This window comes from Dermatophagoides farinae, unplaced genomic scaffold, assembly GCF_024713945.1.
Source record: "Dermatophagoides farinae isolate YC_2012a unplaced genomic scaffold, ASM2471394v1 contig1, whole genome shotgun sequence".
Classification (NCBI taxonomy): Eukaryota; Metazoa; Arthropoda; class Arachnida; order Sarcoptiformes; family Pyroglyphidae; genus Dermatophagoides; species Dermatophagoides farinae.
Window position 1 is genome coordinate 563816 of NW_027461514.1, and position 26505 is coordinate 590320.

The 26505-nt window shown below is 30.0% G+C and overlaps 1 protein-coding gene across 1 annotated transcript; it reads right to left on the minus strand.

Moving 5' to 3' along the window:
* Nucleotides 1-10895: 10895 nt before the first annotated feature.
* Nucleotides 10896-12962, minus strand: LOC142597899 (GPN-loop GTPase 3-like). Its single transcript, XM_075734913.1, has 3 exons — nucleotides 12396-12962; nucleotides 11714-11849; nucleotides 10896-10984 (listed from the first exon to the last, which is right to left on the minus strand). The coding sequence occupies exons 1-3, from the start codon at nucleotides 12960-12962 to the stop codon at nucleotides 10896-10898; spliced, it is 792 nt and encodes a 263-aa protein (XP_075591028.1).
* Nucleotides 12963-26505: the final 13543 nt, after the last annotated feature.

Genomic DNA, 26505 nt, shown 5'->3' on the forward strand with positions numbered 1-26505 from the left:
GTAGTGAACTTCGTCGAATATCACCCATTTAACTTCTCGCAACAGCTGGCTTCCTTTGAACAAAATAGAATGCAAAATTTCTGTCGTCATAATTAAAATAGCAGCTTCCTGGTTATAACAAGCATCTCCAGTCATGAGACCAACATTAGAAGAGTGAACATCCATAATATCCCTGTACTTTTGATTAGAGAGAGCTTTGATGGGACTTGTATATATTACTTTAGATTTATCGTCTAAACACGCCTGAATCGCGTAATCAGCTACTGTGGTCTTTCCAGCAGAAGTGTGTGCCGCTACCAACACGTTTTCTTCAATGTCAATGACATTGCAGGTTTCTTGCTGAAAAGGATCCAGCTTGTAACTAAACTTTATGTTAACAGGATCCTTTCTAGCAGGTTTAGATTTAAAACCGATAGGTCTTACGACTTGATGAACACAATTTTTGTCATCTTCTGATAAAACAGAAGAAACACCGGATAACAATACGGTTTCTAAATTATTATCCATATTGTGTTAAAAATTGAGAAAATTCAGAAAAATATACAATAATTAGTAAATTTCAATATAGATACGGATACCGGAAAACCTGATAAATAAAACAAAATTTTATTTAATTCAAAATCAAATAGTACTATATTTCTAACGTTGTGTCGTTAATTTTTTTTTGAGAAGTACAATAAAGATTTTAACCAATCAAATGATGATACTAATTTGGGTAATTTGCAACTGAGAACCCTTTTCTTGATGAGTCTCTAGTATCTGATGTATAACTTTTATATCTTTGGATTCAATATTTTTTGTACTTTTTTGTTTATCCCGCCAAGAAAGTTTAACAACTGGTCCGTTGAACTAAACACAAAATTTAATGGATTTTGTAACGGAACTACCATGGTTCGTGGATTTTGGGCCGCGTCCGTGCTACTTGATTCCGATGTTGAATAGAGTTCAGATTGAACTGCATTTGCTTGCGTTTTTATATAATTTTCAAGCTTCTTGTAAAGGTTTTCGTTGTTTTTATAAGTAATAACTTTTACGTTGAGATTATTAACGTAGTCAATCCAAGATTTTATTTCGGTCGTTTTAGTTTCTGGCAAAGCGACGATAATCACCGTTTTTACATCGTTTAATTTTTTTAAAATAATCGGGAATTCTTCAAAACGCCTTTTAGTACAAAGGATTTGGTCTTGAGATGTAGGCTTTGTTTCTCTTTTCGAAGGAAAACTTTGTTCTGTTTTAATTACAATAAAGTTTTGCTGACTTTTATTGATATGAATTTTATTGTAAACGTTATCGAGAGAGTCATTTTTCATTTCAGAATTTAAGACACAGTAGTTGTTTTTATCCATGTGGATGAAGTAATAGGATAAGTTAGTGTTATTGGCCAAGTTTTTCATGTCAGTTTTCTCCAAATCAACGTTATGTTTATCAAGAACGGAATATACTATGCTGGAAGAAAAAGTATCGTCGAAAAAATAAACATTTGATTTTAGGTCAGATTTTTCGTTTATTTCCTTTTCTTCAAAAATATTGCTCATTGGCTGCACAACAATTTCATTAGGTTTGGGTTTGTCAATTACATTAATTTTGCTTGTTTTTTCCGCAGACCCACGTAAAAGTTGATTGTTTTCCTTGTTAAGTGGATTTTCAATCATCATTGGCACTTGGTTATTCACTACTGAAAGTGGTTTTTGCGAAATGATAACGGTATTTTTTTCATCGTGGCCGTCTAAAATGTTCAGAGAAAGTATTTTTTTTGGCAATTCTTCAACAATGTGCTTTGCACTATCTAACAAAGGACAATGTTTTTCAACTGTATTTTGAATAATTACATTTTCGTCTGAATTTATATCAGCTTGAGAATTATTAATAGGTTTCTCTTCTTCTTGTCGATCTATTATTATTTCTTTTACTTTTTCATCTCTTTTAAACTGATTTCGTTCTATATTTTCTTCTTGAGCATTTGGTATCCTTGATATTGTATTTATATCTATTTCAGTACGACGATCTATATAAACAGATTCATTGTCATGAGAAAATTCTTTTTGACTGGGTGGTTGCATAATTAAACTATTTACCAAGTGATTATTGTCCGTCATATTAGACGATTTTAAATCTTTTATCTGTGTATCTTCGCTAGTAGTAAAAAATTGATCGTGATTAACAAGTTTGTTAATTAATATTGGGTTATTGTTTTCGGTTAAATTCTGCGACGATTTTTTTTTATTAGTAAAATCTTGATTTAGTAAAGAAACTGACGGTCTGTCGCTATTTGAACTTGTCTCATTTGCTTCTTGAAAATAATCATATTCTTTTTCAACAGAGGCATTTCTAAACTTCGTACTAAAATTTCTAATTGATGACTGAACTGGAATTTCATTGTAAGTCGATACTTTAATTACTTTTGGAGTTCCAGCTGTAATTATTCGTGTGTGTTCGAAATTGTTTATGTAATTATCGAAAGTATTGAAGTTTTTCAATTTGCTTTCATTTTCCTGACCTTTAAAAAATTGGTTTTTCACTGGAAACTCTAAGTCATCTGTGTACATCGAATCGTCATCGAATGAATCGAACATCTCTTCAAAATTATCAAATATCTTTTCGAAGTTTTCATTTGGATAAAACGTTTGATTAGTGATGCTTGTTTTGATTTCATCTGAGTTATTAGATTCAAGCTTAATCGAGATTTTTTTTTTAGAGTCATTTAATTTATCTCTAGTGTTAATATTTCTGCAAAGTTGAACGACTTTACCCATTAATTCATCTTGCTCCACTTGAACAGAATTAGTTGTAAATTCAATATCAGCAATAAGTTTATCATATTCATCATAACATTCATAATTGTACTGGACGAGTTGTTTATTTTCAACATCCTTATCCTTATTGCTTCTGGTTATATATTTTGACTCCAAATTCATAGGTCGACGAATCTGTTTATGTTCTTGATGAGAGAAAAAATTACCCTTTATATTTTTCTGTGGAACTCTCATGCTAGAATTTGAATTTATACTCATATCGTTTTTGACATTCACAAAATAATTATCCTCATCTCCCAAATTATTCCAATCCACGTTGTATACAACGTTTGCAATTGGATAATTCTTTTTACCTTGACTTGTGTTTGGAATTGAATTTGCTTTTAGATATGTATCTAATAATTCAGCTTCCAGCATTTTCACTATATCTTCAACAATATTGTGTACTTTTTTATCCAATAAATTCACACAAGACAATAAGGAATTAAATTGGAAACAATCAATAAACTTAATCTTATCGTCCATAGTGATATTTTCGTTTTCCTTGATAACGTTTCGAATACTCTCCTTTATCAATTTAAATTCAATATTTGATTCATCATTTCCCCACAAATCTGATTGAATGTTTTTTAAAAGCTGGTTTGGTCTAAGCTCGTTTGTTAAAATGAAATTAGAAATCATATTTTTAATTCCTAGTTTTTGCAATTCCATCTCTTTAAATGTTTCGCTCTGATAAAAAGACTTAAATCTGCTTTTCGTAAAATCTGATTTACGTTGAGCATACTCAAGATGATTTGTTACTATACAAAAAACAATTAAATTGGAAAAGATAATCAAATGTCTGATCATATGTTATCTATTATTTTGAAATAGTTATCGATAAGTGAAAATTGGGAATCAAATAAAAAAATTTAGAAAAAACAACGGCACACTGGGTCGAATGTTAAAAAATGAAGCAACGAGTTTTGTTAACACAAATTCTGAGATTTGTTTAATATGCTATTATAAATTTTAATTCAACATGTAAATGTAAAATTTAGAAAATAAAAATATGTCATGGAGCCATAAACATTATTTATGTTGCAAATCGCTTTCATATTTACTTCGCCATGGAGATCCTAAAGTATTACAATTAAGAAAAGACGCATTTGTCAGACTCGACATTTTCTTAGTCCTTAAAGAACTTGCTGATTATAGTTGGCAAGATATTTTATATGTAATACGAACTAATTACAAACAGAGATACATTCTTGCTACTACTGACAAACAGTTACTAAATGCCCCATGTAATGCATTCGCATTTAATTCTACAAATTACGGTTTAAAAGAAAAAAGTGTAATTTTAATAGAAAAGTCTTACAGTCTGTCTAAAAAAAAATTTGAAGATGTGTCTATAAATCCTTTACTAAACAATTTCTCTTCTAGCATTAACATACCTGAACTGACGGAATATTTGTCAAGTAATTCTGAATCGGGGCATGATAGCGACGAAAGCTCATTTCATGATGAGGGTGAATTTGAACAACAGGACAGTAAAAAAGATTTTGATCCTTACGAATTGTCTACTGAAGATTCTATTTTTAGAACTGATCCATCAATACAAAACAACGATGAAATTAACAATGATTTGATAGACGAATTAGATGACGCTATTTCTATGTGCTCAAAAAAAACTAGTAACGATTCCAAACAAACAGATATTAATAATCAACTAACACATTCAGACGTAAACAATAAAAACATAGTTTCTAATGACAAGCCCAGTGTACACGGTGGACCCCGAAAAATCTCCTTAAGAAAATTTTTGTCATCTTTGTGTAAATCATATAACATCGCTTTTGAACGAATCAAGCTTCCTGCTTCTGTTTGGGACGTGCAAATATTTAAGCCAATTGACAAAAACAACTTTGTATGCTCAGATGATCTTTTTTACTTGGATATAGCCTCAAGCATTTTAGACTCCATAGAATCCATTAACAGTTCATACGAAAAACGATGTGAATATTATAAAAATAATGAGTACTGTAAAAAAATTTTCATTAGAGCCGCTCAGGGTCACAGTTTCCCTTCGGACTTAATTGAACGATCATTGATTTATAAAAAACTAACAGATCCAATCCGTTTAGATCCTTGTATTCACGGAACAACGCATATCAATCTAATACATATACTTGCTTACGGCGGACTGCGAAGAATGCATCGTCTAAATATTCATTTTGCTAAAGGATTACCAGGATCTATTAACGTAATAAGTGGAGTTCGGAAAAACAGTAACATTGCTATTTTTGTCGACGCTAAAGCCTGTGTAGAAGATGGAATAATATTTTATACTAGTTCTAATGGTGTTCTTTTAAGTGAGGGAATTAATGGCCTTTTACCTATTAAATATTTTAAAAAAGTAGCGCTCTTAAAATATGTTTAAGGATTTTTAATTAATAGTTTAGTCTATGTAACTAATTAGCTAGTTTGAAATAATCGATTTCTAAGATTTCGTCGTTAGAAGTGCGATGTTTCGGATCAGGTTGGAGTAGAATTTCCAAAAGTTCAATAATTGGTTGAATATACTTTGAATTTAAATTTATTTGGTACGATAGAAGATTTTTTATATGAAAAAACCAAGGATTTGTTTTTATAGGGGTTATCCTTTCATTAGCTTCATAATTATCGAATGATCCATCATAATTAAAGTTAATGTGATTATTTTTGGTTTTTTGAAACATTTCAATTGGAATTCCAACAGTTATTGCTTCTATAATTGCAATTAGTTCATGAATCGAATCAGCGTTCGTCACGCAATACCCAGCGTAAATTTCAAGTATAACACATCCTAATGACCACCAGTCTATCGTTTCATTGATGGAAGTCATCAAGAGTAGTTCAGGAGCTCTATATGGCCTAGTTTGTATATAAAATTTATCTGGATTGTTTTGACTATTTATAAATTGTTTTAGTTGGTCAATTTCATATGAGACGCCAAAATCAATTAGATTGACTTCAACTTTGTCTGACACAACATTTATTAAAATATTTTCAGGTTTTATATCGCAATGAACAATGTTGTTCTTGTGAAGTTCTAAAATCGCTTTTACAACTTGTCTGAAAATCTCAACAAGTAATTCGTGCGACACTTCACCGTTAAAAATATTGATGAATTCATAAAGATTAATTCCTAAATAAGGCATAACAATACAAAGTTGGGTATTGTAATAAAAATAATCGTATACTTCTGCCACATGCTTAAGTTTTGATACTTTTAAACTTAGCATCAATTCTTCAAGCATTTGGCTGCTTTTTTCAGAAACAAAGATTTTTAAACAATATAACGAGTTACGCGTATTTTTTGATATATCTTTTGCGATGTAGATAGCTGCAGAATTCGAGACGGATATTTGATCAATCAATAAATATTTGTTATTTATTTTTTTAAAATCACAACTATTAGAAAAATGAACATCAATCGTAAAAGATTCAATTTGAGCTTTAAGTTCATTGAAAGATAACTGTTGAAAGTCAACAGTCTCAGCAGTTTTGGTATCACTCGAAAAAGAATTCAAAGTGCAAAAATTATTCGAATTATTTGTGTTATGATTTTCAAGTGCAGTTCCACCGAAAGAATTGCTGTTAAACGTACCATCCGTTTGTTCCATTGTACAAGCTGACTTGTTAGTCAAAGAATTTGATTTAGAAGTTGCACTATATAATTCGTCGAATTGATCAGTAAACATATAATTAGTAAAATTCAATTTATTCGAATTGATGTTTGTTTTACGGTAACACAAACTGGACATCGATCTGGAAATCGAGTCTGCTTTATATTTCTGTCGCAAATAAACAATATTGCTAGTTCTAAATTTTTTCGGTATTTCTATCTCTTGGTTTGTTAACTTCTTAAAAACATTATATGACTGAGAGAAAAACTGAGATTGATCAAGTTCAGAAAACTTCCCAAATGTGTCAAATTCGTGTTTTAAATCATTTTTATATTTACAAGAATTAAAGCTTCCGGTATACATTTTTAAAAAAATACAATAAATAACTAAAGTTTAATTAACTAATTAAGTTATTTATTTATTCATTAAATGCTCAGTATTAAAACTTCTCAAAGTCGCAAGATTAAATCAAAACCCTTTTATAATATATTTATTTACATAGTGTTTTTCAAAACGTTTTTATTGTATTGTTCTCGATCTATTTCATAGACTGGAACAAGTTCAACGGGAGTATTGTTAGCACTATCTGGCCAAACAACATTTCCGTTAACAACGTGTGAAGACCACAACCAATCACATCCTTGCCACCAAGGGATCTCGTTTTCGTTTTGAAACAGCTCGTTATTGTTGTTTTTCATGGACTTAGCTTTCATCACATGCAACTCAGTCGTTATAGAACTTCTTGGAAAAAATAATTTGACAATATTTTGATTAGTTGCCGTTTCGTATGGCTGAATTGCTGCAATGCTCGGGCTGACTTCTGACTTATTCATCATTAAAGGAGACTCTTTTATTTGCAAACTCTCATTGTTTGAATTAGTCATTTGCTAATCATAAATAATAAGACTTAACGAAACTCACATTCATTGGATCAGTTGAAGCAACTTCATAACATTCTTGGTATGTAGAATCATTTGAAGTGTTTATTCCGTCCCATCGATTATCGGAATGTGTTGACATATTTCATTTGGCTTGTCATTTAATCGGCGAGGAATTCGTAGGGTGCAAATAAAAAAAACAATGCTAAATTTACTAAATATATTTAATCGAAATATTTTTTCTGACGCCCTAAAATCTTTATTCATATTAATTACTTAATTTTTGATAAAGACAAGTAAATTTTTTCCACATTAATTAAGTTCTGAAACGAAAAACGTATGGCTTCTCCATACGAAGTTGTACAAGGGTATCGTGAAACCGATGCTTCTAAGTACAATAAGATTTTATTCTTGGCGTCTTCGTTGAATTTAATACCAAAAGAAGCTATTACTGCGCTTTCCAATCAAAACCGTCAGCTGGAGCAAAATTTTTTGATTAAAAACTCGAAATTCGACAGTATTGTTTTTTCTATTTCGTGGTATTGTTTTCTAGTAAATCTGTGTTGTCTGCTTGAACAGAAAATTAATGTTCTATTAAGCGACAATGCTGCGAAAAAAAACCAAAAGCTTTATGAAAAAATAAAGGCCTGTCGTCGAACCATGAAAGACTATTTGAGCAGGATCGTCAGACGTATTTTGAGAGCTAATAAAAGCAAAAAAGAAATCATATATATAGTTTTAGACTACGCAGTACGTGCTGGAGACAATGATTTGTTTGACTATATTGTAAATGATTCAATTTTACGTTTTCCTTACGAAAACTCTTTTTGGAATATCGCTCTTAAAAGAAAGTTGTATCTTCAAGATTATTCTTCAGCCTTAATGCTAGCAAAAAAATATTACAAAATATCTAACAAAAAAAAAGTTCTTGTTTTGATTAATAAACTAGTTTTAGTTCTTAAACTTGTTATCAACGCAAATAAAAATGTTTCAGCTACAGTTGATTTGATTGACTAAATTAATAATCGGACTATCGCAATAAATACACCTTATTTCATTTTTATTTATGGAACAGCAATGTGGGCAATCTAAAATGATTTTTCAACTTAAACTTACAATAATGTTTTTCATAAAATTGATAAACGTGGTTATCTATCAAATAGGATAAATAACTGTCAAATTCAATTAATAAAAAATTAGAATCAAACACGACGTCAGTTTTTTTACATTGTTTGACAATATGGTAAACAAATTTATAAATATTCTCTAATTCATCCGTTTCAGCAGTACTAATCAATTCTTGATTAATCCAACAACCCAGTAAAGAAATATAAAACTTAAATAAAAGATTGTTATTTTCTTTTTTAATTGCGTTAGTGCAATTTTTGAAAGCACTTATCAACTCTTGGATATTTTCTTTGTCAAAAACAATTTTAAAGAATGATGAGAATAACTGAAAAACATTAACACCACTTTCGAAATTAATATGTTTCCAATATATGGGGTGAAAATAATATAATCCAATATTTCTTTTAATGGCATTTAAATTTTTAAAACAAATGTGATCTTTTAAACTTGGATTATTTATATTGTTATAGTACAAGTTTAAATCTTCCAACAATGTTTGAATTATATGTTTTCTACTTGGAATAACTTTAATATCGATTTCCAGTAGATTTGAGTTGATTGCGTGAACGAGACAACTAGATGTCATAAATTTTTTTTTGCTTAAATTCAGATTCGATGAGATTTTAGAAAGATCTCTGATGCAGATTTTTGACTCTTTTATAATAGCGGGTTTACAATCTACCGCTTGCCATTTTTGATAAGTTAAGGTAGCTAATTTGTTTATATCAAATTTAGAAAAGTATCTTTGACTTTGAGAAAAAACTTCAATAGTAAGTGTTTCGTCAACCAACTTTATATTTAAGGTCGAAAGATCAAAAGTATTAAAACTGTCATTCAAGCAAATTAAGTTTTCAATATTTTCAAAAGAATTGTCACACAATGGAAATATTAAAACTCCAGTGTACAGTATAAACAATCCGAATGATTTATTAATATGATTAAAATAGAGTATTTTAACGTCGATGGGAAGAATCTTGAGATTTAGCTGTTTTGAAAATTCAAGTTTCCATTTACTTGATTGGTTGTCAAAAATGACAAGCAAGAAATCCATGTTAGGTGTTAAAATGATAACAGTTAAAATTTGATTGATGGAGCAAATATCAAATAGCAAATCTCTGAATGAGGAAAAAGTACAGTACGATAGTGATGATATTTCAAATCCACCAATTATTTTCATGCTATTATTACTGCTGCCTGTTTCAATATCGACTAGATTATTTAACGAATAAAATAAGAATACATTATCTATTACGTAACACATAAAATAGAAGTCTGGCCGATCATCTTGATTTATGTCGTACACCTTGTGGTAAAAATACTTCAAATTTTGGCAACAAACAGTATTTTGCATCAATTGGTCAATATCAATGTTGGAGTAAGTGTTTTTGTTTTCAAAAGTACTATTTAATGATTGTATAAAAAGGTAATCAGGCTGTTTTTTGGAATAAGTATTAATGTTCAATGTTAAGAATGTTGGTTGGATTTTGTATAGTAAATCATGATAATTAAAAAGTAACAACTTGTTAGTTTTATCAAAAAAGGAAATGAACAGACAAAAATATAAATTCCTTGAATTTGCGTTAAAAAATAAATCAGATATATTTGCAAACTCAATATCAGCACGAGAATGTAAAACGTTCCGCCACACTTTGCAATTATTAGTTTCCATAGTGGAAGAATCTAAAGAAAATTGACTAGCATTTAGATACGTTTGTTTGTTATTGTTTTCGCGTTCAATGAAAGAAAAATTTTGGTTTGTTTCATCGATTAATTGAAGTTTAAGGTCGGTTTGTTCGATTGAAATAAATTTAGGTTCAAAATAAATTCTTGGAATCAGGGGATCTGTTGGTTCAACATTGTTTAATATAGGAATGAAAATTATTTTGTTTTTAGATAAAATAACTAGAAGAGTTTTTGAATCATTTTCAAGACAATTAATTAAATCATTTGTATTTAAAGAAACTTTCTTCCATTTGTAAAATAAATACATTATAAAAATGATTGGTAATTACAAAATATTAATACGAAAATAAAAAAATGTAATAAATTAAATAGATTATTATTACACACATAATAATAAATAATTTATTAATTATCCAATGGTTGAACGAATTCAAGATTCTAACACTTACAAAAACAAGGTCGCTTCTGGGCGATGCGTAGTCGATTTCTACGCCGATTGGTGTGGTCCTTGCCGAAGATTCGCTCCTGAACTCGAAAAACTCGCTAATGAATTTTCCTCATGGAATTTCTACAAGATAAACATTGATGACGAAGGAATGAAAGAGATTGCTGAGAGTTTAGATATTACTTCAATTCCAAATGTCGTTATTTACAAAAACGGCGAAATAATTTTCAACAAACCAGGTGGTGATCCAGCCCCAATCCGCTCAGTTCTTAGTCAGAACTAAGTTTTTTTTATTGATGTAATTGAGCTTTATGATCTATAGTTGTGATTTTAATTGATCACATTATGTGTTATCTGTTTATTTATCTTTAACTTTTTGATCCTGTTTCAATCTATCATTTAGATCTTTTGCATATTTATCTAAAACTTCAGCTTGTTCGCTGGTAACTTCAAGGAAAGATTTTTTGGAATGGTTATTTTCATTCATAGCGTTACCATTTGCGCTTTTTTCATATCTTAAATGTAACGTTGGCTTAGTTTCAAGTTTTACTGAGTTTAGTTTGTCAAACACTTCTTTTGTTGGGCATCCGGGATCTTTGTACGGATTAATTTTAGAGTTCGACTCCGTCGCAAGATTTGGTGTATTATTGACACAGTGGTCGCAATGAGTGTCATGATCGCTATGATCTTGGTGGTTAATTGAATGAAATTCTTGTGGTTTAGATTGTGTACTAGGAATGTTAGAAAAACTATTCATCATTTCTTCTTCTTTTAATTTTTCTTCGTTTTCTTTCTCTTCATTTTTGTTTTCTACATCAATTTTGTGCTGAAAGTTGTGTAATTTATTAGCTAATTTGTGTTCATTTTTGATTATGTCTTTGACGAAAGAATCGTCGTTGGAAGCATGTAGGTTTTTTTGAATATTGTTTCTAAATTTGTTGCCAATAGATTTCTCAAAGTCAGCAACTTCATCATTATTGCTTGACAAACTAGATTCTAAGGCAATTTTCTCCCTATTTATTAACTCTTTTTCGTTTTCATCGTCTGCTTTAAGTTTGTTTGCAATTTCGTCTTGAATATGAGAATAATTGTTTTGATGTCCGATGTTGGATGAGTCAAACTGAGCTGTGCCATCATTGTTTGCTCGATTTATAGTATTTTTTGAAGATGATTTACTGCTATTTGTCTCATTAAAATTATCTTCACCATAAGCTTTATTAAAATTTATTTTTGGATAAGTAGATTCTGGAGAAAGAGTATTAGAGTTCGAAGAGAATTTAGCTCTTGGTATAATATATGGAATTTTCGCTTGCTAAAATACAGAATAAATAAATCGAAAACTTACTAAAACAATATTAGGGTTTGAATCGTTAAAATTGCTATTGTTTTCATGCTCATGTATAATATCTTTGGCGAGTGATCTGAATGGATTATTGATCAAACATAAAAAAAAATAGTAATGCATTTGATTTACGCTAACAAAGAAGCTCGAAATCTGATTTATCTAATTGCTTGAACTTATTCAATATAGATAGGATAACCATAACAATATGATTTTTCTGGTAATAAAAAAACTATTATTAATTTCATGGTCTGCTATTTTATTAAAAAATTGAATTTAGCTTGAATCGTTATCGTCTCTTGTTTCATATAAATAATTATTGTTAGCGGGCTCATAATTGTGAATTAAGTCACATTTAATTTGAAATTCAGACATTAAATTATCATCAACAATTGACAATTTATTAAAAGATAACATGTTCCAATCGTTCAAAGTTTCTTGAATTGCGGTAATGTACTTTTTCTGTTTTAATGAAAGTTTTCCTGGAGTTATTGAAATTAAATCTTGAAAATTTACGCTGAAGTCTTCTTGATTATACTCGCTTGACTCATCCAACAAATCCCATTTGGTCAAAGCACATACAAAAGGAGCGTCAAGTAATACCATGGATGAAAGAGCATATATGGCACTGCCAAGTAGCTTGTTTACATCACTTAGAAATGCGATGTCCATGCAAAAAATGCATATAACGGAATAATCAAATTGGATAAGTCGTTTTATCAAGTTAAAAATTGCCATTGAATTAGAATAAAGTTCCAGTTGTCCTGGGCAGTCAATTAAAACAAACGAAGAATCTTCAATGTCTTCAAAAACGTCTGAAAGATAATCGTATTCAGTAGAAATGGATTCCATTGCTTCGATTAAAGCCCCATTCGGGCCCAGGAAATTATCACTTTGATAAGCTTTGATATCAATGACATCCCTTACGTCTGCATATGCTTCATAAGGTAAGTTTTCACTTGCCACATCCCAATTAACAACGTAACATTTTCGCTGAAGTAAATTTAAGTGTTCTTGAACATACTTGCAACAAGATGATTTTCCACTACCTGCCACTCCAATATAAAGCTGTGCATACTTCATTAGTTTTCAAAATTTTGAAGACTTATTTTTTTCTTAATTTATAAAGTTATCAAAAAAACATTAAAGCAATTCTAGTAGTAAACTTTTTGTTGCAAATAATATTTCATAGAGAAAAAATTTTTTTTAAAAGAAACGAGTAGATTTGATTTCATAATCTAAGTTGATAATACATCTTTAACTTTTTCTTCAAGAGAATCTAATTTTTCTATTTTTTTTTCGAGTTCAACGCTCAGTGTATTAAGTTTCTTCATATTGTTTAATATATCCGTCAAATTATCATGTTCATTTAAATTAACTTTAACTTCTATGTTTTCAAATGAATGCTGTGGAGGAACGTCTTTATCATATTGCGATATGTCAAACTCCTGACCGATTACATATGGGTTAACATCACCCTCAGGCTGATCAATCGGTTCTAGGTCATCAGAAATTTTTTGTGTTAAATCAGAAGTAGAGTTTTGATGATTACTTAATGCCTTTTGATTAGTGAGTGGTGTTTTAAAACTAATTGAATCAGTTATTTTAGATACGTCATTGTTTTCATTGAACTCCGTTCCTAATAGCTCCGAGTATCTCAAGTCTAATGATTTCGGAAGATTTGATTGCATATCTTTTTTTTCTTTCTTAGACATTTTGTTAAGTATGGATGATGAGTTTGGACTGTTATCAGTTTTGACTTGAGTAGATAATACATTTGACTTGATTGACTCTTCTGTTTTTGATTTTTCCTGAGTGTTTAAACAAGAATTACTTGATTTAATAGTTTGAACTTGAAACGAAAAATTGGTATTGGGTTTGGAATAATTTCTTTTGTATTTTGGCATATTAATTCCTCCAAAGTGGCCTCCACTAGCTATCAACTGGGAATCACTTTTGCGATTAAACTGTTTCTTTTTAATAATGCCTTGATATAAACCCTCTCTTCTTGTAGGTAAATCAGCCAAAATAGGATTTTCAGTATTGAACATCTTTTTTGATAACGTACTTTGCTTGTACGACAGCCTAGGATTTAAATTAAAATCGTGAGTGACTTGGTTTTTATATTTAACTGGTTGTAAGCTAAAAATGTCACTACAATATTTGGTGGGGAAATTAATATATTTGCGTCCAGTACGGTCTTTAATGGACGCAGATACAAAGTTGTAATCAAGATTAGGAATGTACCTTTTCAACTCGTTATTTATATCTTTGTCTTTATTTTTTCGGAAACTTTCTATATTAGATGCATTTAATTTCTCTTTATTTGTGTTATTAAAAAATTCTTCATCATCAGAAGCAATTGCTGGTATTATCACAGCCTCTTCATATCGTAAATCAATGCTGTCAAATGTATTGGCTACATTTTCATCAGCGTCGAAACTGTTTATAGTTTTAATGTTATGCGTTTGAATTAAATGCCAGTCGAAATGAGCCATATCTGGGTTGATTTGGTCCAGAAATTCTATATCTGATTTTTGTGTTAATATTTGACTAATTCTTTGTCTTCTGGTTTCATTTGAATTTACAGACTTGCTTCGGTAGTATTCATTATATTTATCATAAACTTTCGATTTACTAGGATACAGCAAAGCGTTTAGGTCACGATTTGCAAGCTGATTTAATCCATTTTGGATTTCGTCTACATTAGATAATTGGCTAGACATTTAATTTATTTATAATACGATGCATGCAAAAATAAAATACAAAACTAGTAGTCATTATGTTCGTAAAGGTCTTTACTATTATACGGAATTTGTTTCTTTAAAAGTGATAATTATTTTACTTCTATAATTTTTTAATACAAAACAAACTCATTGTTTTACATAAAATGCACTGTTATATTACTTATGCCTGTATCTAATAAAAAACAAAAAGAAAAGAGTAAAGTTTTTTTAAAAGTGAAGGCAGACACATGTTTAAGTAAACAAGAACGCAAAAATAAAAAACATTTGATACAAAAAAACAAAGAAGAGATATTGAAAAAGTATCAGCAATGCCATTTGTCTGATTTTACTTTCATAAATTTGGTTTTGATAAAGCTAAATGAAACTGTAAACATAGAATTAGTCGTTAAAACCATTCTGGGTTTTGTTATTTCTGAATATTCAGATAATGAAAAGAAAAAATACGGTTTTATGCTGAAACCATTGAATGATTTGTACCAATCAGTAAAAAATGAATGTCTGTTTGTTGTACCTCTGCCATCTACTGTAGCCAATAACAAATATCTCAAAATAATACTCGATGAAACCCCTGAGGAACATTACAAATGTACAGATTTGAATGCCCCCAGTATTCACTCGTCCATCATTAACGTAATGGATAAAGTGAAAATAGCAGATAACGTATTAATTTGTTATGGAGAGTGTGATGTAAATGATGCCGGATACAATGTGTACTCTAATGAACTTATTTCTTTGCTTATGAAACAAGGTTTATCTGGTTTTTCTGTTTTTTCGACTTTAACTTTCGCCATGCTTGCAAAATATCACGAGAAAGATGCATTGAAGTTGATAGAAAAAAATTTTTCTAACGTGACACGTAGTGCAACTACTACTTTTGGCGCTGATGCCAACATTTTTGACATTACCAAATTGATGTATACCTTCCATCAATCAAATTCAGATATTGAAAAATCAAAATTATACAAAATCAAACTACCTATGATGGTATTTTTCGGTTCTTTAATAAAAAGTTGTTCTGATAAAATCGTGTGGAAAAAAACTAACCGTGGCTACATGCAAATACTTGACGCTCAGCCAATTTCAGACACAGAAATCACCGTTGCTGGGTTTATGAAGGGTTTAGGATTTACAACTGAGTCACTGGTTCATATTACTGGAGTTGGTGATTACATCTGCAAAGCTATTTACGTTAAAGATCTGTTTTCAAACGATAAATCTGAAACATTAGAAGAAATATCTTTAGAGAATTATTCTAAATTAAAGAGTTCATTCCTAGACATTTCAAACAACGAATTCTTTGACTATATTGAAAATTTAAAGTCAAATAATCAAAATATACAGGTGACTGAAAATTACGACAATATTGACGATTACAAACTTGAGAATGAAACATATAATCATTCTTCAAACGAAGATTCCGAGTCTGAAATTCCGATAGAAGACTCAGATTATGAGTCAGACGGTAGCATAGGTTCAAACGACCTAGAATCTACGCAATCTACATTAGAACTACAACCAAGAGAGCCTTGGGAACGTGAGTTTGATGACGAAGTCGACACGCCAGCTGATACCACTGTTCGAGAACGCTTTTCTAAATACCACCCACTTAGGTCGTTTCATAATTCTAAATGGGAAATTCCAGATGAAGTGCCAGAAAAATACAAATTGCTGTCAATATTTAACGAAATGCCTAAAATAAGAAGTGTTTCACTTTCTCTGTATAAAAACAGCTTACATAAAGTTCAAGATAAGTACAAAAGTATAGTAGCTAACTTTAAATTGCCGGTCACCTATTTGCATTTAGAATCTGTTTGTAAATTGTCTTCTAGTACGATCATGAATAAATTACAACAAAGAACCCCTTTAATTGCTTCCACGTTGACACCACTTGAGCGTATGAGATCTATCAATCATTTTTCAACTTTCAGATTCGACGACAGAGCCAATGTCGTGATAGCTCGAAAGTCAAATATCCTCATTCAAATAGGATTCAGACGGTACGAAACTACGTTTCTTTGGTCTCATACTCGAAAAACAAATGACGTATTAACTTCTAATGGAAAATTGAAAGAATTAAGGTATCTTGATTCGACCAAAGATAATAGAACTATTGGTAGCGCTGCTGGCTACATTCAGCAGTTTAGAGAGTCATACATCGGTTGGTTTCAGTCTTTCAAATCTAATTACAAAAACGAAGTTGACGAAATCGTAAAAGCAAGTGAAAACGATCTTGATACACAAATTAAAATCAGACCGTGCAAAAATATGAGTGTTATTCATGGCGAGTATCTATTGTCAGACCCCCAAAAAATCATTCTCAGGTGTATTCTACTAACAGGCTATCCACATAAAATTAACAAAAAGCGCTGTATTGTAAAAAAAATGTTTAACAATAAAGATGATGCTGAGTACTATTCCAATGTTTATCTGTTCACTAAACGAAAAAGCAAAGGACTTATCAAAGAGACCGTTGGCCTACACGGAAATATAAAATGTGTTTTTGATCGACAAGTAACACATGGAGATACTATTTGTATGCCGTTGTACAAGCGCTGTTTTTTGCCTTTTTTTTATAACGCTCTTTCATCTTTTTTTTATTAGTTTTTTACCATTTAAAATAATTACCAACTCCAGTAGAAGTAAAATTGTATTAAAAAATATTTTCGCCAATTTTAAAAACTATGAATTAAACATAATTTAAATGAAGTTAGTTCGTTTGCTGCAAAGGTTGACAAATGTTAACGTCGTCATAGAATTAAAAAACTCTACTACTATTATTGGGATTATAACGAAAGTGGATATTCGAATGAATACTCATCTAAAAAACGTTCGTATAATCGCCAAAAACAAAGCCCCCGTAACAGTTGAAAATATAGTTATTCGAGGGTCAAGTATCAGGCATTTTGTTTTGAGTGAAACTCTCCCCATTGATCGAATACTGTCGACCGAACAAGAAAATTATAAAAAGAAGAAAAAAGAGGAATTACAATTGAAAGAATACGCAGAAAAACAAGTGCCAGTACGTGCTATCCGCTAAAGTTCATATTTACAAATCTTATTAAATATTTATATTTTTAAATATTCAAATTAAGTATAATTTAATAGATATTATTGTCACCGTTGCTGTTTTAGTAAAGATTTACTTGTGCTTTCAATGTTGATAGGGTTAAAATGAATTAAAAATTTGATTAAATATGAATCAGTTCGATTCAGAAGGCCAAACATTTCGTGTAATAGAAAAAAAAATTGCAGAATTTCAACTTACTGAGAAACAAATACTATATGATGCTTCTCTTATTAGCAAACAAGACGAGCAAATACAAAAAAAGATTCATATAGACGAGAAAAAAATAGTTTCAGATCCTATTGAAATAGCGAAGATTCGGTTTAAATACGAAGAGGAGCTTCGAAAACATAAGAAGTCTGAACGAGTCTATGTTCAATATGCCAAATTCGAATGCCTGCATGGCAATATCGATATGGCGCGAAGTATATTTGAAAGAGCTTTGGAACTAATTCCAATGTCAACTACTATCTGGAAAGCCTACATTCGTATGGAGAGAGAATTTAAATTTTTAAATAGCTGTAGAAATCTTTTTGAACGGGTGAATCGTTACTTACCGCTCTATAACTCTTTTTGGAATAGTTATGTGGAATTTGAAAGGACCTATGGGGATGAGTATTCAGTTAGACGCGTATTTTCGCGTTGGATTGCATACAAACCTGATACTTCCGTTTATCTTCGTTTCATCGATTTCGAAGAAAAACTAAACAACAAGTTCGCTGTGCGAAAATTGATGTCGCAGCTGACGCATGATCGACCTGATGTTTCAAGTTATTTAGAACTTGCGCGATATTGCATTGCTCAAAAAAAATTTGATCTTGCACAGTACTGGTTCGAAAACTGTTCTGAAAATTTTTATCCACAAGAATTGACTGACGTTTTTTTTATCGCCTACGCAAGGTTTTTAGAAGAGCACAGGTCGATTAAGGAAGCTGAGTTTGTTTTGCAAAAAGCAACGGGTTTGTTATCCGGATCAGCTTTACATAACATCAACAAAGAACTTATTCAGTTGAAATATCGAATAGGTGGTTTAAATGCGTCAGACAAACTATTGCTACAAGAGTCTGAAACTTACTATTCTAGAAAATTACAAGAAAATCCTAACAGTCTGCATAACCACTACTTTCTCTTTAGAGTTTTATTTGCTAAACTGATTAAACCATATAAGTCTCAATTGAACGAGCCTATTAAAAATGAGATAAACAAAATTTTTATAAGGCTGATTGACAATTTTACCATTACCAAGAAGGATCTTGTATGCCGAACTTTTTTTATCATAGTTTATTTTTATTTGGCTTATTTAGAAATGGTCGAAGAAAATTATACTCTCTGTACTTTTTATTTTTCGAATTTGGTCGAAAAAAGTAAGATAGCTAATATTTGTATTTCTAAATTGTGGATAAAGCAGTCTGAGTTCGTTTTTCGAAATGGGAATTTGTCAAATGCTCGATTATCATTTGGCCATGCTATAGGATTTTTTAAAAACCGTAAGTTGTTTAATTCATATATGGAATTTGAATTATCCCTTGGCTATATTGACAACGCACGAAAAATTGTTGCTAAGTATATTGAACTTGAACCAGAAAATACTACTTCTTGGGAAATGCTAGTTGATTTAGAAATTCGCATCGACAATATTACCTCTGCAATCAAAATATTGGAAATTGCATTGTCGCGCAGTAGTTTATCTAGTTTGTTCAGGCTTTGGGAAAAATTATTTAATTTAAATCTACAAGGTCACAAATACTTGAATGCTCTTATCGTGTTGGCTGATGCAGCAACAAAGATTACTATGCTTGACGAATTTATTGAACTTGTGTCCCGTTTCCCATTATTGTTTACAAAGTTTGGAGTAAGCACGGCCTATTCCAATCTTTTCGATATGCTAGTCGAGCGAAGGTGTTTTGAAGCCGCCTATAACACTATTTCTAAGCAAATCGATTTTGAAGCCAATAAAGGCAACGCAGAAAAAGTGGCTGAATTAGAAAAAATAAAGCCCATCAAATTATCTACAGTTCATGAATCTAACGGAACATACGAAGAAACAATATCTTATGTCATGCCGAATGAAACGTCAAACGTGTCAGAAGTAAATATACAACAACTTATTCAAGCTGCTTCGAAGTGGGCAAATTCCTCTAATTCGAATTAGTGGCTGTAAAAATAAGCAGTGCTTCGTTTGCTTCCAGAGATCTTTGTAATGTTTGTATGTATTGTTGTGAGATCGCCATGATATCTTCGTCTGCAACTATTCGAGTTGCAATTTCTTCTTCAATTTCGACTTTTAAGTTATTTAAATATTTATCAATGTAGTGTTCAAATACATCGTCACTTACGACTTCGCCGTTTTGTAGCATTAGTGTTATTTTATCAAAATTAATTTTCGATTCGTTCTTTTTTGTCATTTCGCGATAAAAATTAGTTATCATTTGTCCGAAATCGAGCGTCCGCGCATACATTTTATTAGTTCTAGCGTGAATTTCGTCGTTTATTTTTTTGATGTATAGTATTAATTTTTCATGAACATCTTGCTGTTTCTCTGCTCTTTCTTGAAGATAGTCGTTCATAGCTTGCAGAACTTTTATCAATTTTTGTACTTCTTCTCGTAATAGTTCAACAGTGGAATTCTGTTCTAGTGACTCCAATACGCCAGTAAAAACTTGAACTGATTCAAAAGCATGTTCAAGTTTTTGCTTGTTTTTATATTCAATATCCAAATAAAAATTCTCTGTTTTTTTTTTAATAGTAACGAGTTCAGCTTCTTGTTGAGCTCGAAAGTTTTGACAGCTTATGCTAAGTTCTTGTTGCTCATTGAAAATATCGTTATATAAGTTGTCACAGGATTCAGATAAGTTCTGAAATTAATTCCGTTCGTTTACTTACTTTAAATTTTAGATCAAGTTCTTTTAAATTTTGCTCTACACCAAAACTGATTTTATGTTCAAACTGTTGAATTTGACTCTGTAGACTTTCTAATCTAGCTCGTAGATTGTTACTGGATTGAGAAAACATTAAGTATTAATGCAACTACTTTCTAACATCGGTGTATTAATATAAAAGAACTAACACACGCGATTATGAAAATATAAATATAAATTTTAATATGATTAATATAGTTCAAGCGCTACGCTAATGTAATTGTTAAATAAATCCGTATGCGTTAATTAAAATAAACTTAGTTTATATAATTCCAGAACATGCGTTTTAAAATGCATGCAAATTGTGTGTTGTTTCGTGTCATTTTCACAATTTGTATCAGCTACTAATGTTTTTTAGAAAATCTTGTTAATTTTGATTAGGTAGTTTTAATGTTGGATCCTGTTGAGGTTTTTTTCAAAGATTTGATAACTAAGTTAAATGTAAAAGAAGTAAAATATGGTGAAAATGCCTCAAAATTTATTAATGGAGATGACCTTAGAAAGTGTCTGAATCATGTGAATAAATTTGTTAATAAAACGTCAGTCTTTAATTTATCAACAAGTATATTTGAAAAGATTTTAAATAAGTGTAGTTCAGGTGACTTTTTAATATTTGTAGAACAAGGAGGTTTAGACACACTTGTAAATTTACTTCAAAGTTCTGCTCCGGATGTAAATAAAAAAATTATCTGTGATCTCATAGCAAGTGTAATCGATAAAACTTCGATTTCAACTTCCATTTTGGAAGTAATATATCTTTTATTTGAAGCACCTGAAATTTTTACCGTACATGAATTTGAAAATTTACTAGATCTAAGTACAAAGATTGTTCATAAACTGAACACAATGCAAGTCATTAACAGAATAAAAATTCTTCAAATTTTAAACTACTTCACTAAAATTATCTCACAAATTAATATCAAAGAAGTGCTTGAAAAATTACTCAATATAATTATACAGCTAGTGAAACTAAAATCTATTAGCAAAGAAGATTTGTGCAATTTAGTAATCTTATTTGACGATTTGCTTTATAAAGACGAGTTATACATGAGTATAATTCATATATTCGATAACTACTTGGATGAAAAATTTTACGATGACTGTATAATTGATATTGTTAATAAAGTTAGATTTGATCATTGGCTTAATAAACGCCTTTGGGTGTGTTCTTATTCTCCTTATTTTATGAGTAGAATTCAACAAATTGATTCTATTGATTACTTATTCAATGTGCTCCAATATGCTAAGCTACTTGACAATTGTGAAGGCGCCATTATGATATTAGTTAATATTAATGATTTTAATAAATATAAGTTCACTTTGGAAACAATTTATACTCTAGTGTTAAATAAAGAACAAAAGCTTGAATGTATTCTACGAATTTTTATCTTGTTGTCAGATAAACTGATTAAAGATGCACAATTTATTAATAACCTCGTTGAACGACAATTTTGCATTTCTGTAATTGATAAGATAAAAATGAGAGAATGTACCGTCAAACTAATGAAATTGTTTCTTGAGTTTATTTATAGTACTTTCGTTTCTACTAAACAATTAGGTCGCGTAATAGACCTTAGAGTGGTTTTAAGTTTAATCAGAAAGCTGGTTACTCATGAGATGCCATCGGTTCATATTGAGTTGTGTACTTTTTTGACTCAAAGACTGTTAAAAATAGTCTTAAATTCTGATCGAGTAACAGTTTCAAAGTTTATTGATTTGGTTTTGAGTTTATGCTCAATACCTAACGAATTCATGCATATTGAAAGATGTGAATTGATGTTTCAACTGAGTTACATAAAAGAATCATTGGCAAATGTGTTTTGTGATGCAAAGTTCGACACTTTATTAAATCTACTGGAAATAGCCCATAGGAAAAAAACACTTCATAAATTGTTAGAAGAAGAAGACAATCCAGTTATTAATTTTACTCATATAATAAATCATATTTTGAAATCAAAATATGATCTAACAAAATTAACGACTGAGGATAAAGAATATAAAAAGCTAGTGTTTCTTTATTTCGTCTTTCGGAAACCTAAATTGTTTGCGTTCGATACTGGTCTTGTAGCCGATTTTAGAGCGTTTTTATTTGACTCAGTAATTGAAGGTGTAAAAATAACAGAAGAAAACGAACAAACAGAAATATTATCGTTTTATACTGAATTATACTTAGTATATGATGATAATTTTGCGAACTTCACTTATCTAATAATGAACTTAAATCAAAATTTAGAGAAAGTGCAAGTTGTTAAAAAATTAGAAGTGTGTCTGAATGCTATACATGAAAACATCAATAATAGAACTGAGCTTTTAAAAAATTTCAAGTCACTTGAAGTTTGCGAATTTATTCAAGCTATGGTTAAACTAATTAATTCATGGTCGAAAAAATCTGATGCAATTATGATAGGTTATAAGATTTTGCATACGATATTTGCAAAAGTAAAAGAAAACAATGAGGTATTAGTCGTTGATAACGATACAATGATTGAAATGCTTAAGTGTACGGCTTTATTTCCAATGTGGTTCGAAGCAAGAGAGATGCTATGTAATACTATCGTGCTAGCTATCGATACAGTAGAAATGAAAGAAGAGGAATATAATATAATATACACATATTTAGTTGATAAACTCAAAAATATTGCTGATTCAGAAGTTAATTTAGCAATAATGATACACTTTGAAAAAAAACGAAACATGATTAAAAATTTAGTTACTAGAATTAACGGAAGCTTTAACACCGTTCTCAGTTTCTATGAAGCTGAAAAATACAATAGGGCTTTTTCATTACTTCAAAAAGTGATTTCATTTATTAGTAGTATCGATACAACCGAAGTTTTAAATCAATTAGTACTTGAATCGTTGTTAACCACTATGCTTAAAGAAATCGAAGATCGCAAAAATACAGCAAGATATAAAAATGCATTCAAACTCTTTATGATGGCTTTAGATTTTGGTGAAAACTTTAGTAAAATATATAAAACGCTGTCACAAAAAATAAATCTCGAGTTAGAAATAAACAATCTTTTAATCAAATTAGTGAATGAAGTGGACAAAAAAGAAGAATTCGATTTGTATATAGCAAAATTATTTGATATAATAACAATCATAAACACGAACAGAAAAATATATGATACTCGAAATTTAGAAGTTTTGTTACTTGGGTTTAAAATTTTAACTTTATCTCCTAGTGAAGTAGAAATAAAATATGCAATATACAAGCATATTGCATCCGTTCCATTTGTAATACTTAAAACGTTGCCGGAATTTGAATTGTTTTATGCAACTTTAAAAGAATCGCATAAATCAATGAACGCTGACATTGTTGAAAAATGCAACAAAAATATTTTATTGCTAAAGAACAAAGAGTTAGCTGAATATTTAATTCGTCACGGTATAGAGAAGAATTTTTACAACATTTTAAACAAAGATAAAACTTGGACCAAATCTATATTATCACTGTTAATAAGCTTGGAAGATCGACATAAGTATAAATGCGAAACAACAATCAATGATTATATTACTACAACGTGCAGACTGATTATTTCATCGACTGATCGTGAAGTAATTAATCTTTGTGTTACGTTGATCGTAAAACTAATAAAAAATGCTCCATGTCAAAATAAAATAAATACGAACGACACAATCTTAGCTGCTTTCCAAAAATTTGAAAATAAGTTTTGTTTAACAGAGCAGAGCAATTTCGAACTCCTGATATTTTCTCAAATTATCCCATTATCCACGCTGGTCTTGTCGAAATTAAAAAAAATTCAATCAATATTGGTATTAGAGCCTGTGCACGAATACTATATACACATAATAAATAAATCTTTATCTAAACTAAAGCTGTATTTCAAGCTGATATTAAATGATACAAAACAGATATATTGTTTATTAGTACTCATTATCCATAGTTTGACTAATCATGTGAAAAAGCAAACCAATCTTAAAGAATTCTTTGCGAGGTTAATTTTAGATTTCGATATAATATTCGTAGAAAATATTAAATTAAATTTAAGAAATAATAGATTAAGTTTAAAAGATGACTTATATATTCAAGATGAAAACGATGTTTTGACACAATTACGAGCGATACAAGAATTTGACAACAGCCATCTTTCACTTTTAAACACTCTTAAATATTTATTTTCTGTGGAAAACATTAAATTGGTTGAACAATTATTACCACACTCGTTCAAGTTTAAATTTTACAATTTGATACTAGATGTTGCAGTTCTTCCAGAATTCAGTGACTGTTGTTACAATTATTTAGTTTCCAATGATTTATTTAAACAATTGTTACAGAAAAAAATTGATGAACAAGCGGGAATTGACTGCCCAAGTCTTGTAGAAAAATTTTCAAAAAGTACACAAGGTTGTCAATTATTGCTAAATTTATTAATTAATACTAATCAATCTGATAACTGCTTAATTACTGTTTTGGTTAACAATATTTTACTAATTGACAAAAATGAATCTTTATACGCTTCTAAATTAATAAAAGTTATTTCATTAGTTATTACTAAAGTCGATGCTTCAGTTCTATATTCAAATAAAGCAAATAAATTAGTAGAATTGTTTAATTGGGCTAAAGATAAAAAACCTATAATTCTTTCTGCTATTATTAATGTATTAGTAGCAAGTTATAATAAAAATCCGAACGAAAGTAAGATTGAAGAAATTTCAAAAATTCTTGATCAAATTGCCATCGACATTGAAAGCAATAGTTATAGCTTAGTTGAAATAACGGAAGTTATAGTCAATGTTATTGAAGCTCTTGCTGAAATCAGTGATATAAAACAATTGTTTAAGTTAGCTAATGGGTTTGATATAATGAATGCGGGAATTCAGAAACTTGGTTTAAATCCTGATCTATATAAAAAACTCTCAGAATTACTTTTAAAGATTTTGTCTAAGTTTGATAATATGCATGAACAAGATTTTAGCGTACTAGTGGAACAGATATTTTTCAGCTTTTTTTCTCACGTTGATTTAACTCTTCCAATGGTTCATAGGCTTAAAATTGAAGAATATATATTACTTAATAATCTTGCTAAAGCTTTGTTAGAAAATAATCATGTTTCCAGCTTACTAAAAAAAAATGAATTATTTATTTCGGTTGTGGATTACTTTAAGCTTAGCAAATATCAAAATATTCCTGAAAAAACTAAAGAGATTTTAGAAGAGATAGATGAAATCGAACTTAAGTGGAAGATTGAATTTTACAATAATATTACTTTAAATTCAGATGTTAACGATGTAGTAGGCAGTACAATTAGTTATTTTCTGAATATACTCATGAAGTTACTCTCAAGTCCTGAACTAAATTTGATTGATCCAGCTGACATTATAGACAAGCTCAGTATTTTAGCAATGCTAGATCATGAACAGATGAATATATCACAACCATTTTTAACTAGTCTTGATATTGAACATTTGAAATTGTCTAAAAGTGCATTATATGAGTTAATATATACTATCGGCGAAAAATCGCCATTGGCCATTTCAGCAGTCTGGAAGCTATCAACGACTGAGCTATCAAGCTTGCTAGCCACCAATTTCACTGATATTTCTGATACAACGACAATCGTGTTTAAGTTTCTTACAAGAGTTGAAAATAAGTTTGATTTGTCAATAATTACTGCGGCGCTTCCTGATTTCAATCTCGAGAAGATTACTAATATAAAAAGCAAATTTTTCAAAAATTATCACAAAGACGTATTTGTTTTGTACTTTGTCGCTCTACTTAATCTTTTAACTAAAAAACTTACAAAACAAGAAATATCGGTCGTGAAAAAATGGTTGCCGGATTTGATGAAAACAGTTTGCATTACAGAAGAGATTTCAGATTTCTTAGAAAAAATTTTCTTGACAGACTACAAAACCTTAGCTGGAGAGCA